This window comes from Myotis davidii, unplaced genomic scaffold (genome assembly GCF_000327345.1).
Source record: "Myotis davidii unplaced genomic scaffold, ASM32734v1 scaffold725, whole genome shotgun sequence".
Taxonomy (NCBI): Eukaryota; Metazoa; Chordata; class Mammalia; order Chiroptera; family Vespertilionidae; genus Myotis; species Myotis davidii.
In genome coordinates, this window is record NW_006296500.1 from 895868 (window position 1) to 909855 (window position 13988).

General features: G+C 58.3%; 1 protein-coding gene across 1 annotated transcript in view; it reads left to right on the top strand.

Moving 5' to 3' along the window:
- The window catches only part of DNAH1 (dynein, axonemal, heavy chain 1), a 67928-nt gene that overhangs the window by 45717 nt on the left and 8223 nt on the right, over positions 1 to 13988 (top strand). The window contains 16 exon segments of the mRNA XM_015569177.1: positions 1 to 98; positions 863 to 901; positions 3447 to 3625; positions 4616 to 4846; positions 5712 to 5908; positions 6373 to 6508; positions 7431 to 7639; positions 7867 to 8038; positions 9011 to 9202; positions 9556 to 9666; positions 10112 to 10297; positions 10704 to 10895; positions 12265 to 12432; positions 12522 to 12737; positions 12740 to 13039; positions 13549 to 13674. The exon segment at positions 1 to 98 is cut by the window's left edge and continues 20 nt beyond it. Coding sequence (XP_015424663.1) covers positions 1 to 98; positions 863 to 901; positions 3447 to 3625; positions 4616 to 4846; positions 5712 to 5908; positions 6373 to 6508; positions 7431 to 7639; positions 7867 to 8038; positions 9011 to 9202; positions 9556 to 9666; positions 10112 to 10297; positions 10704 to 10895; positions 12265 to 12432; positions 12522 to 12737; positions 12740 to 13039; positions 13549 to 13674 — 2752 coding nt within the window.

Consider the following 13988-nt stretch of genomic DNA (forward strand, 5'->3'; position numbering starts at 1 on the left):
TCCACGGCTGACACGCCATTTCAATTACCTGACCTTTGCCGAGTTGGATGAGGTCAGCAAGAAGTGCATCTTCTCCACCATCCTGGGCAGCTGGATGGGTGAGCAGTGGGCAGGCGAGGGGGAGGCCATGGCAGAGGCTGAAGCCCTGGCCAGATAAACGACACCAAGGACAGCTGGGCAGCTGCTGGAAAGGGTGGAGGGCTGAGCCACTGACCTGGCTTCGCCCCTTATTTAGCTCTGTTACCTTTGCAAATGCATGACCCTCTCTGTGCCTCAGTTTCTTCCTCTGTAAAATGGGCAGTAATATTAGTACTCACCACTCCAAGTCCTGAAGGTTAAGTAAGATATTGCACGTAGAGCATCTAGCATGAAGCCTGGCAGGTGGTGACTGCTAAATGTGGTATATACATATGTACACACATGCACTTACCTGCCTGAGTACCCACGTATCCATTAGTACTTGCTCAGAAATTCTGGTGGGAGGATTTGCTTTTGGAGCTCGGGAAAAGCCATCAAGATAGAATGGCCCTGATCCTTCATGGAGTTGGGGGAAAAGTCCACCCAGGAGAGAGTTTTCCCCCACCAGCCCACCTCCCACCCAACACACTCTGTCTGTGAGCTCCACTTGGCACTCTGCCAGGATGTGGATGATGGGCGTCCAGCCTTCCTCAGGTCTTCTGTCCTTAGCCTTGCCTACCCTGCCCCCAGGTGCTATAGGCCAGGTGTGCCTACATGCCCAGCTTAGGGGTGGGGACCACATTGCTCGGGGCAGAGGGTCAGTGGCTACTCTCGGAGCAGCCAGCCAGGTGGGCAGCAAGGGGCCCACCTAACTCTGACCTCATGTCTCTCTCCCACCCTCTAGCTGGACTCCTCGGAGAAAAGAGCTACCGGGATCCCGTGCGTAAGTGCAGGCCTGGGTGGGAAGGGGCTCTGGTTCCAGGGTGAGCCTCAGGCTCCAGATGGATGTGGCTGAGGCTGGGGACCACACCCCAGTGAACCATCCTCAGGCTCCTCTGGGGACCTTGGGCCTTTGCTAGAGCAAAGGTTAGCACCGAAGCGACTGCCTTCCTAGGCTCACTCACCCCTTCTTCTAGCCGCCAGTCCTTCAGTGCCTGGGGTAGTGTCTGGCCCATAGTAGCAGCCAAGTATGGATGAATAAAGGATCCAACAGTCTCTCCCCCCCAACGCCCCGTGTGAAGAGGCAGAGGCTCCAAGGAGAGCCGGCCTATCCGAGGGGCAGCATGGACCAAGAGCTGGGGGACTTGCAGGGGGGCGGGCATCCCTCCTGAGGCAGCTCACACAGGGCAGGTCTGCCGGTCATTGCAGCAGGGCTGTAGACACTCCAGAACTCTGTCCCCCCTCTGCTCCCCCTTCTGCTCCCCGTCAGCTGAAAGAGGCTATCAGCAGGCAGCGCCCTCTCTCAGCCCCCACATCCCCTCGGACCTGCACCCAGGCCTCCCTCAGGTTCTCTCCTGCAGTCTTTCCTACTTCCAGGAATGAACTTCCTACTTCCCCATGCGGCCAAGCCCTCCTCTGAGGCCTGAACCCCAGCCCCTGCTGCCTGCTTGAAGACCTGGCTCACCCCACCTCCAGCCCCTCCAACACCCGCAGCCCCCCTGCAAACATATCTTGATATGTCTCATCTTAACAACAAAAACAAAATCACCTCTTTAGGCCCCTTCCCACCTGCCCAGGGCATCACTCCATTTCTCAGCTCCTCAAAAGCGCTGTCCCTGCTGCTGGCTCCAGCCCTTTCCTCACACGTTCCCTTGAGCCCCTCCGCTGCCCTGGGAGTGCTCTTGTCACTGCGCCTCGTGTGGCCAGACCAAAGGTCAGCTCTGGGTCCTCCCCTGCCCTGGTTGTGGCCAGTGACCCAGCCTCCTCCTCTCAGGTCCCCCTGCCCTAGCCACACCTCCTTGGAGTGACTGGGGCTTGCTTTCCAGCCTCTCCCCCTCTGACCTCACTCCCCTGCCCACCATCTCATCCTGCCCCAGCAATGCAGCCCATCCCGGTGCTGACCTCTGTCTGAGCCCTGACCCCACATCGCCTCTTAGATGTCCACTGGGCATCTCAGACTGAGCATGGCAGGCCCAGGCCCTCTCATCTCAGGTGATGGCAGGTGTGTCCTTCGGTCGCTCGGGACAAGAGCCTCGGCGTCCTCCAGACTCCTCTCTCTCTCACCACGTCAGGAGGCCCTGCTAACTGTCCCTCCAGAACCCACCCAGCCACCCCGTCCTCACTCACCAGCCATAGCAGCAGCCCTCTCCCTGGTCCCCTGCTTCTGCCTTCACCCCCTGCATCCATCCATTGGTCTTCTATCTGTTCTGTCCATCTGTCCATCTTCTACTTGCTGCCAGAGGGACCCATTCAAATGTTAAATCAGATAACGTTCTCTCTCCCTTTCTCTCTCTGTCTCTCTCTGTGTCTCTGTCTCTGTCTCTCTCTCTGGCAAGCCTCCAAGTCCCAACAGTGGCAGGCAGAGCCGCCCCATCGGCCCTGGTCCTTAACGCCCCAGGTGTGCCCGCCGCAGGGCCTGTGCCCAGCCCAGCCCGCAGGACCTTCACCCTCATGGCTCTCTCTGGAACACTGTCTCCAGTTCTGGGGCTGCTTGCACCTCACTTTACATTTCTGCTTGAAGCCCCTCCTCCGTGAAGCTTATGTCAGAACCCCCCACCCTGGCTTTCCCCAACCTCCCTCTGCTACCAGCCTCTCCACAGCACTTTCTGTCACCTGCTTCTGCCCACTTGCGGGTGGGTCTGTCCGTCTGTCTCCGCATGAGCATGCTCGCTTGTAGAGTGAAGAGTGTCGGTGCCCAGGACCTGGAGCAGTACCTGCGTGTGCAGAAGAACCTTTACTTTTCCCACTTCTGGGGCCTCCCTCTGCCCCAAGTTCCTGCTCACAGAATTGTGGTTCCCAACAAAGAATTAGATCGTTTTCAAAGAATAAGCAAATGGGTCGCTAGTAGTGAAGAGGCAGGCAGGCTAGAGGCAGCACAGCTCCAAGGTGAGCCTAAGGGTTACAGCTGAGCTCCAGCCCCACTATGTTCCCTGTGAAGGCCCATGTGGACCATGTGCCTCTCCCCGTGCATGGCTCAGAACTGGCATGTTTCAGGTATGGGACACAGTCCCCTAGGGCAAGGGAGTCATGGCCCGCCCAGCACTGAATGCATCCCGGTGCTCAGCACACAGACAGGCTATGTCAGTAATGAGGATGCAAAAGCGGGGAGCTCAGAGCGGGAGACTCCCCACCCTGAGGGGGGCCATCAGGAAGGCCTGGTGGAGGAGACGGCATCCGAGAGGAGCTGAAGGGTGGTGGAGTCCAAGCTGCCACCTGAGGAAGGGGTGTCTGGGTGAGAACACAGCACCAGCGAGGACAGGGGCCAGGATCTTCAGAGGCTGCACAGGGAGCTCCCGCCATGTGACCCAGGCCCTCTCCTGTTCCCGTAGCTGGGGCCCCCAACATCGCCCACTTCACGGATCCCCTCGTGGAAGCTACCATCGTGGTGTACTCCACCATCACCTCCCAGCTGCTGCCCACGCCAGCCAAGTCCCACTACACCTTCAACCTGAGGGACCTCTCCAAGGTCTTCCAGGGTATGCTCATGGCCGACCCAGCCAAGGTCGAGGTGAGGCTCTGGCAGGCCCTCCCCAGTGTCCAGCCGAGAAGTGCCCACCCTGCCCTCCCTATCCTCCCCTGCCCCCCAATTCCAGGCCTCCCTGCCCAAACTCCCCAGCCCTGATCAAGCCAGGCCCCAAGGTGTTGATGCAGCTGAGCTCCATCCTACAGGGCAAACCCATGCCTAGAATGGCAGCTGTGACAGGGCCACACAGAACAGGGCAAGGCCAGGCAGAAAGGGCTCCTGATGGGGCCCTGGGTGTCAGGAGATTTGCAGGGAGAGTGAGGGGAATGCCTTCCAGGAATGAAAGGCACCTCGGTGGAAGGAGCAGGAAGTGCAGCAGGGAGCAGGTGTCAGGGGTGCTGGACCGGCTCAGGCACACTGTGCGCTGCCAGGGGGACAGCATCCTGAAGGGGATAGGAGCCGGGGGGCGGGGGGGGGACAGATCTGCATAATGGAGAATTGGTGGGTCAGTGTGTGTGGAGCCCGGGGACCAGGAGAGACAGTGAACAAGACAGGAGCCCCCTGGCCCCGCCAAGCTGTAACTAAAGGAGTTGAGAGAAGAGCCTGGGGGGTTCCTGAGGGTGGTCTCATCACCCAGGGGAGGCGGGGAGCTGGGATGGAAGTGGCAGCAGAGACAGCGATGGGGCAGAGTCAGAGGGGTCAAATCAGTGGCGTTTGCTGAGTGGTTAGATGGGAAGGTGTGAAAAGAATCAGGCATTCCTCCCAGGCTTAGCGTTTGGGAAGCCACGGGAGCCATTACAGGGGAGAAGTGATGACCGGCTGAGGGAGCTGGGTGCCCAGCAGGCAGCACTACAGGGCTCAGCCCTCAGTTGGTCAGTAGGTGCACCTGCAGCAGCCCCTGCAAGGCCCTCACTCGGTCTCCGTGCAGGGCCAGGCCCGAGGGCTGCGGCTCCTCCCACCCTCCCAGCCCTGGCGCTTTGAGGGGTGGCTGAGGACCCCGGGCTGAGGCGGGCACTGAGGCTGGGGTGGCCACAGGACAAAGTGCAGCTGCTGCGGCTGTGGTACCACGAGAACTGCCGCGTGTTCCGTGACCGCCTGGTGAACGAGGAGGACCGCAGCTGGTTCGACAAGCTCCTGGAGAGCCGCATGGAGGAGTGGGAGGTCACCTTCGACGAGGTCTGCCCCTTCCAGCCCATCCTTTATGGGGACTTCATGTCACCGGGCTCTGACGTCAAGTCCTACGAGCTCATCACCAGCCAAAAGAAGGTAAGGGGCCTGGCTGCTACCCCACCCCTGGTGGGGCCTCCTCCTTCTGCACCCCTGGGACCCAAGCCCTCTGCAGCCGGCGATAACCAACCGAGCGTCAGGACCTGGGTTAGGCCAGTGGTCGGCAAACTCATTAGTCAACAGAGCCAAATATCAACAGTACAACGATTGAAATCTCTTTTAAGAGCCAAATTTTTTAAACTTAAACTATATAGGTAGGTCCATTGTTATTAACTTAATTAAGGCACTCCTAAGGCTTAGGAAGAGCCACACTCAAGGGGCCAAAGAGCCGCATGTGGCTTGCGAGCCACAGTTTGCCGACCACTGGGTTAGGCCAGTTCTGGAACTTCAGGCAGCATTTACCTCTGAGTCCTGTCTCCTCACCTGTCAGGTAGGTACGGTTGGCCCTGTTGGCCCAAGTCCGTGGTTCAGCTGAGACAGGCTCTGTGAGCAGGGACCTGCTGTGCCCGTTTGGGGGGCTCTCATCCACTCACAGAGGGCCAGCAGGGTCCCTGGCCCGGGTCTGAGGTAGGGCTCGGAGACAGGCAGAGGTGGTCAGGGCTTAGGCTGTGAGCCTCCTTGTGGCCTCGCTCCACACCTCTCCCTTGTTCCCAAGAGCTCCCACCAGGGTCCCAGGTCAGTACGTCCTGGTGAGCCCCAGAGACAGAAGGCAGGGTTCTGACCCTGAACTTCAGGCCTCCGTGTGTCCAACGGGTCAAGCCTCATCCAGGCAGACCTGGCTTCTTCAGGCCCAACACCCTTCCGCGCACAGCGGAGCAGGGCAGGCTGTGGGAAGGAGCACCTTCCCTCGGGGTCCAGGTACAGACAGAGAGGGAGGTCCCAGTTCCCCCCACCGCACCCCCAGATGATGCAGGTGATCGAGGAGTACATGGAGGACTACAACCAGATCAACACCACCAAGCTGAAGCTGGTGCTGTTCATGGACGCCCTGAGCCACATCTGCCGCATCAGCCGCACCCTGCGCCAGGCACTGGGCAACGCACTCCTGCTGGGCGTGGGCGGCAGCGGACGCAACTCCCTCACACAGCTCACCTCGCACATGTGAGGGCCCCGGGCACGGCGGGCAGGGGGCAGCTGGGGGCAGACTGCCGGTTCCCTCCATGTCTCCCACAGTGCTGGGAAGGCAGGGCAGCCCCACACCAGACCCGCCCAGCTCATGGGCTTCTGGAAGGACTGAGAACTGGAAGGCCCTGGGCCCAAGAAGAGGCAGCAGCAGTGCCCTGTGCCGCTGAGAGGAGGGGTGTACATGCAGTCATCCAGGAGGGGTGCTTGGTGGCGGCGGCCATGGGCCTGCTCTAGAATCAGAGGTGGAGAGAAGGGCGTTTCAGGTCTAGGGAGCAGCTTAAGCAAAGGTCTGGAGGCAAGAGAGCAGGTCAGGGCCTGGAGAGTCTGCAGATATGCTCGGGGTGGAACGTGACTGGTTGACTGGGGTGGGGGTGAGCACCTACTAGCACCTCAGCACTTGGTCCCAAGCTTTGTCACACCTCTTCCCAACTCATCTCCAGGGCCGAGTACGAGTGCTTCCAGATTGAGCTGTCCAAGAGCTATGGCATGGCCGAGTGGCGCGAAGATGTCAAAAAGGTCTTGCTCAAGGCTGGCATGCAAAACCTGCCCATCACCTTTCTGTTCTCGGACACCCAGGTGCCACCAGCATGGGAAGTGGTCAGGGTTCAGGGTGGGTGGATATAACCCCCTCCATTGTGGCATCCTGGAAGGTGGTCTCAGTTCTTCATGCCCAGGGCACTGCCAATGGGGTGGGTCTTAGGAGGGACGGTCGGGACCAGGGGGACCCACAGATGGGTGGGTCAGGCACATGGGGCATAGATCGTTACTACTCCCCAACTGTAAAGAAGGCCCCTGGCACTGTAGCTGACCACAAGCAGCACCCACTCATTGGCCAACAGCTTCCACCTCAAGGACCACCCAATTTGTGCCCAAAGTGCTGTGCCCATGGCTCCCCCTTGGGGGCTGCTCCCTCTGGAGCTCCCTATGCGTGAGGCCTCTCCCCACGACTCTGAGAGGAGAGGTTGTTGCTCTGGGGCCTCAAGATAAATAGAGCAGAAATTAAACCTGGCTGGTGGTCAGGGTTGGGCCGTGGCTAAATCCCTGGGATGTGCCCCACCCTGACAAGGACCCCTCTGCTCCTACTCCTGGACTCCCCGCACAGAGTCAGCCAAGGGAGCATGCCCTCTGGCACTGGCGCTGGCCAGACGCTGACCATATGAGTTGGGCTAGGACCCACTTCTGCCTGTGGCCAGGTTTCTTCCTGTGAGAAAACTGAGACATGGAGAGGCAGGAAAAACAAACGGGAAGATGCCACACCTCCCGCACAGACCCAGGGCCTTTCCCGCAGCACAGTGGTGATGCCAGGGTCTGCTGTAGGGCAGGCCTGCATGCAAGCCCCAGACCACGAGTTGCGAGGTCCTTTATGTGACCCTGGGCTTCTGTGAGACTCGGTGGCAGCAGGGGCTGTTGTGAAGGTCCAGTGAGACCGTGGTAGTGGAGTCCAACACCCGGGAGCCATCTTCAAGGCTCAGCTCCCCCCCCCCCCGTCCGTCCCCAGATCAAGAACGAGTCCTTCCTGGAGGACATCAACAACGTCCTGAACTCAGGGGACATTCCCAACCTCTACAACCTGGATGAGCAGGACCAAATTCTCAACACCATGCGGCCCTACATCCAGGAGCACGGCCTTCAGCCCACCAAGGCCAACCTCATGGCTGCCTATACTGGGCGCGTGCGCAGCAACATCCACATGGTGCTGTGTATGAGGTACCGGTAGCCATCACGGCCACACAGGGACAACAGGGCTGGGCGGGGTGCACTTGGCCAGCCCTGAGGAGAAATGGCCTGGGCCTTGCCACCATGCCATTGGGTCTGGGCTGTGTGTGTTGCCTCCTGGCTGCCATGCCACCGGGCAATGGAAGGGCCCTGGGTCCTGGGTTCCTGGGGGTGTAAGTCGGTGTCTCAGCGCCTCATTTGGACTCCTGGCCCTCTAGCCCCATCGGAGAGGTCTTCCGAGCTCGCCTGAGGCAGTTCCCGTCCTTAGTCAACTGCTGTACCATCGACTGGTTTAACGAGTGGCCGGCAGAGGCCCTGCAGTCTGTGGCCACCATATATCTGAGTGAGATCCCAGAACTGGAAGCCACCGCTACAGTAATTGAAGGACTGGTAAGTGTCTTGGTTAGAAACAAGCCATCAGGGGGCAATGTTTAGGTTTGGGCTTGGGGTCACCGAGGCCTGGGTGAGAGTCCTAGGCCCACCACTGATGGTAAGCCTTTAAGTAAACAGCTTTACCTGTCTAAGCCTCAGTTTCCTCATCTGTATAATGGGAGTGCCACAAGGTCATCATGGTGATGTAGGAGGTTGGGCACACAGTTATCATCTATCTTATTCCCTGAGGGCTTTGCGGCAGCTTTCTTCAAAGAACTCCCTGTCACAGCCCAGAGACCACAGATGGAGTGGGAAGGGGGGAGGCTAGAATTATCTGGTCCAACCTGAGTGACAGTCACATGAGGGCCAAGAATTAGTATGAACCCATTTCCCCTCAGTTGTGCTGAGGCCTTGGGCCCTCCCATACCTCAGATCCAGTCTAAGAGGGGACCTCACCTTAGGGCTCTTAAAGAGAGGCAGGTCATGGGGGCTGTGACTGGGCCAAGAGCTGGGAAATAAGATGCCTAAATCCACATTCAAAGTCAGCTCTGCTCTGACAGCCCCTTAACTTCTCTGGGTCATGGATTATTTTTTTTAAAAAATGTCTTTATTGATTTCAGAGAGGAAGGGAGAAGGAAAAATAGAAACATCAATAATGAGAGAGAATCTCTGATTGGCTGCCTCCTACACAACCCCTACTGGGAATCAAGCCTGCAACCCGGGCATGTGTCCTGACCAGGAATGGCCCCTCCCTCCTGGTTCATGGGTTGATGCTCAATCACTGAGCCACACCGACAGGCTGGGTCATGCGATTTTATCTGCAGAATAAGTGAGGTTGTGAGGTCACAGGAGAGTGAGTATGAGGGGCTTTGAGGTTCCTGCACACGCTCTCTTCTCCAGACCAGGCTATAGTGGCTTCCAGGGCACCCTGGTATCCTCTCTTTGCTGGGGGCTCTACAAGGCTGTCATCAGTGGTCTCCCACCCCACAGATTCAGGTTTGCGTGTATATTCACCAGTCAGTGACCAAGAAGTGTGTCGAGTACCTGGCCGAGTTGGCCCGACACAACTATGTGACCCCCAAGAGCTACCTGGAGCTGCTCAATATTTTCTCCATCCTCATCGGGCAGAAGAAACAGGAGCTTAAAACCGCCAAGAACCGCATGAAGAGTGGCCTGGACAAGGTGAGCTGGGGTGGAGCGTGTGGGCAACGGCCAGCTGCACGTGGTTCTGCCCCCTCAACCTTAGCCCTGCTCCAGGCAGCCAGCCTCGCCTTTCAGTTGGCAGCCGCAGTGTTTAAACGGGTGGCTTCCTTCTTTATCAGAAGAGCAAAAGCTGCCCGCCCAAAGGCAGGGCCAAAGCAGATCTCACCACAGATTCTCAGGGGACTGCGCCCTTCCTCTGGGGTCCACTGGGCAACCTCGGGGCCACTGAAGCTGCCGGCCACATCCTCTTATTAGTGAGGACAGCCCTGCAGGGCCCTCCTTCTGGTCCCCTGTCATACCTGATTTTTTTTCTCTGTGCCCTCCAACCCCAGCTGCTGCGAACTTCGGAGGATGTGGCCAAGATGCAGGAGGAGCTGGAGATTATGCGCCCCCTGCTGGAAGAGGCTGCTAAGGACACCTTGCTCACCATGGAGCAGATCAAGGTCGGGTGTGTTCCGGCCAGTCCCTGCTGTCTGACCTCTGCAGGTTGCTTAGCTTCCTGGCAGAAGTAGTCCTGCTCTACAAGTCAGTGTACTGAACCTTTGCCCAGCAGATGGAGAGACAGGGAGCAGGGGGAGGAGCGCCTTCTCCGTCTTACATGGAGGTGCCCTGCGGGCTTAGGGGGCCCCGCCCATAGGGCTGTTACGCTCCAGCCTGTAAAGCCAGAGCCCCAGGCCAGGCGACAGTGAGCACTCAGGATTAGAAAGGGCTCTTAGCATTCCAGATCTCCAAGGCCTGTCAAAGCTAAGAGGGTCCTCAGAGAATGGGGCAGTCCAACCCTCATTTCCTTCCACCTGAGGAGACCAAGAGGCAAAGAGGAGAAAGGGGCAGGCACACCTATCCCTGCCACTGGCCACCAGCTGGGCCCTCCCTGCCTCTGGTCCCCAGGTGGACACGGCCATTGCCGAGGAGACCCGGAAGTCAGTGCAGGCAGAGGAGATCAAGGCCAACGAGAAGGCCCAGAAGGCACAAGCGATTGCCGATGATGCCCAGAAGGATCTGGATGAGGCACTGCCTGCCCTGGACGCAGCCCTGGCCAGCCTGCGCAACCTCAACAAAAATGATGTGACTGAGGTGGGCGGCCAGGCATCTCCCGGACCCCCTAGAATTTCTTCCTGGTGCCTCTTGGGTCCTGGTGTCCAGGCCCTCCCTCTACACATCCCTTGGGGGGTCATGTGCGGAGAGGTGATGGTAGAACAAGAGCTTGAACCCAGCTACCTACCCTTACCTCCTTGTACCAGCCCCAGGGCCTTGGGAGGGCTTTGGGCCCTGAAAAGTGAGCATCCAGGGTTTTGTGGCCAGGCCTGGGTACATGGAGGGGCAGTGGGCTGAGGCCAACCTTAAGGTCTCCAAGCGCGCCCTTTGTCTGTGGTGGTAGAGACTTGGTTGGTGGGGCCCACCCGGCCTAGCAGCTGTCCCTACCCAGGGTACCCACTCAGCAATGGATTTCCCCCTCCTCTACTCCTGGCCGGGCCCACAGGTGCGTGCCATGCAGCGGCCTCCCCCAGGCGTGAAGCTGGTCATAGAAGCTGTGTGCATCCTAAAGGGCATCAAGCCCAAGAAGGTTCCTGGAGAGAAGCCTGGCTCCAAGGTGGATGACTACTGGGAGCCCGGCAAGGGGCTGCTGCAGGACCCCGGCCGCTTCCTGGAGAGCCTCTTCAAGTTTGACAAGGTGAGCACGCCAGGCACCTGGCCACCAGTGAGTGAGGGCTTCCCAGCTGGGTGGTGAAATGGGGAGAGGAGCCTGCCCCACCACAGTCCTGGAGTCTGTCCTGTCTCCCTCTGCCTGCATACACACAGCCTTATGGCCACAGAGCTGACATAAACTAGATCTTGGCCTGGAGGACCTCTTCACCAACAGACGGGTATGGAGGAAATCAGGACCCGGGCAGCCTCCTGTGCCCATAGACATCACCCCCAGTTACTCCCAGCCTGAAGATTCTCGTGACCTTTCCTCCCTGTGGCCCCCATGGCCTTGGCCTAGACCAGTGATGGCGAACCTATGACACGCATGTCAGAGGTGACACGCGAACTCATTTTTTTGGTTGACTTTTCTTTGTTAAATGGCATTTAAATATATAAAATAAATATCAAAAATATAAGTCTTTGTTTTACTATGCTTGCAAATATCAAAAAATTTCTTTCTTTTTTTTTAAAATATAGTTAAGCTAGGGTTTTTCAAAATGCTGACACGCCGAGCTCAAAAGGTTCACCATCACTGCACTATACAATTCAGGAAATTACCCCTGTCCCCTGGATCATTGCCTCAGCCTCTCAGCCTCAGCACCTGAGATTAAGCCTCCCCTGATTGTCTTTGGGTTTCTCTCCCTGTCTGTCTGGGGCTCTCCTTGTCAATGGGCATATGCATTCTTGGGAGCCGCTCCTGGGGGGCCCCTCTTCAGCCCAGAAATTGGCTAGGGGGCAACTATCTGTCTCATGTGGGCCACCCAACACCAACACCACGTGTTGGCCCACAAGTGTTGGTGTTGGGGTCCCAGGCACTTCCTGGGGTGCACTGGAAGACAGTGGGACCCCCTGTGAGCTTCCCCATCTCTCCTCTTCTTCCATTGAACTGGAAACCAGAGGCTCCACAGGCCTAATTAAGCCCATATCAGGAGTGCTCAGGGCCAGTGCTCAGGCTCCTGGGCCCATCCTGCACTACAGGGGTGGAGTCTCCGGGTGTGGGACAAGAGCGCCAAGGTGTGGTGACCTCTGGGGCAGGGATTATTATCCTTGAACATGACTTGTCTCCACACCTGCGAGGAAGCAGCCCTTGGTGAGTTAAAATGGGGCCTGTGTATTATCAGATCTTGAGGCTACATCATTTCTCAAATCTCCAATTGTGTTATCTTAAATCCTGGGACAGGAAAGTTTCTCTTCTGGCCAGTTTTTTGGATCATTTTTATCCTCCAAGGAAGACACCTGCACTGAGGCCTGCACAGAGTGTGGGCGCAGAAGCAGGATCCGGGTATCCTTCAGCAGCCCACTACCCTGTCCTGCCTGGGAAGTAGCCCTCTGAGGCCCATGGTTTCCATGTCCAGGACAACATTGCGGAGTCGGTGATCAAAGCCATCCAGCCGTACATAGACAATGAAGAGTTCCAGCCCGCCGCCATTGCCAAGGTGTCCAAAGCCTGCACCTCCATCTGCCAGTGGGTGCGCGCCATGCACAAGTACCACTTCGTGGCCAAGGCCGTGGAGCCCAAGCGGGTGAGGACTGGGTATAGCTGGGGGGCAGGGGAGAGGGTTGAGGGCTCCCCAGGGCACTCAACAAGCTGTCCCTGTGCCCTGTCCTGCAGCAAGCCCTGCGGGAGGCCCAGGATGACCTGGAAGTGACACAGAAGATCTTGGATGAGGCAAAGCAGCACCTCCAGGAGGTGGAGGACGGCATCGCCACGATGCAGGCCAGGTACCGAGAATGTGTCGCCAAAAAGGAGGACCTGGAGCTGAAGTGTGAGCAGTGTGAGCAGCGGCTGGGCCGAGCTGACAAGGTGCACACACCCCTCCGGAGAGGGCCTGTAGACATGGCCTGTCCTGTACAGGGGCTAGAAGGGTCTGGGTGGTGGTGGGGTCCTAGGATGGCTGTCTGCAACTCCTCCCCAGCAACTGGGGGCTGCCCCGGGCAGGGACACCCAGGCCCCTGGCCTAGCCTCCCAGAGCCCACCCCATGGGGCTCCCTCTGCAGCTCATTGGCGGCCTGTCGGATGAGAAGGTGCGTTGGCAGGACACAGTGGAGAACCTGGAGAACATGCTTGACAACATCTCTGGAGATGTGCTGGTGGCTGCCGGCTTTGTGGCCTACCTGGGCCCCTTCACGGTAAGGAGCTCCCAACCCTGCCTGGGCAGCCTCACCTCCCAAAGAGGCTCCATCTTAAGGCCTCACCTCCCTGAGGGGCAGCCTGTGGGCAGCTCTTTCTTCACTCACTCATTCAACAAGCACTTAGCAGGCACCATGTCTGAGCCAGGTGCTGTTCCAGGCACTGAGGATATAGCAGTGCATGAAAGAGCCAGAAAACCCACCCTGGTGGGGCTGGCCTTCTGGTGGGAAGTGTGAGCTTGCACTTCTGGGCTTGCTGTGTCATGTCATTCCGTCCTCACAGATGCCCTGACAGTGGGCATTGTTATGCTTACCCCTATTGCACAAATGTGGGGCTGAGGTGTATGGAGGCCAAGGAATTCACCCCAAGTGGAACTAGAGTGCAGGTGCCGGCTCCATGTCTGAGCTCTGACCTCTGTGTACAACTGCTAAGTGCTGGGGTGTGGAGGGAGGTGGGAGGGTGTCACAGGTGTCGTGTTGGGGTGGATCTGAGTCTGGCATCTCCCCAGGGCCAGTACCGCGCAGTGCTCTACGGTGAGTGGGTCAAGCAGCTCGTGGCCCAAAATGTCCCACACACCTCCGAGCCTACGCTCATCGGGACACTGGGGAACCCCGTGAAGATCCGCTCGTGGCAGGTACCCACCGGGGCGTGGGGAGGGGGTTGGTTAGAGCGACTGGGCTGGGCCTGTGGTAGGGTACAAGCTGGGCCAGGAACCTCCTGCCTCTCTCACCCTCTTTCCTTCATCTGCTCAGAGATGCTACCCCTAAACCCACCCAGGCCTAGCAAGAGGGTGGTAGTTAGGAGAGGAGAAAGCTGAGCACAGTGTGGCTCAGATGCTAGCTAACTGTGGGCAGAGAATTCAAGGAGTGCTTGAAAAGTGGGGGTGAAGCTGGGGGAGCAGTGTCTGGAGGGAGGGTCTCAGCTAGACCCTAAGGATAGGTAGGCACA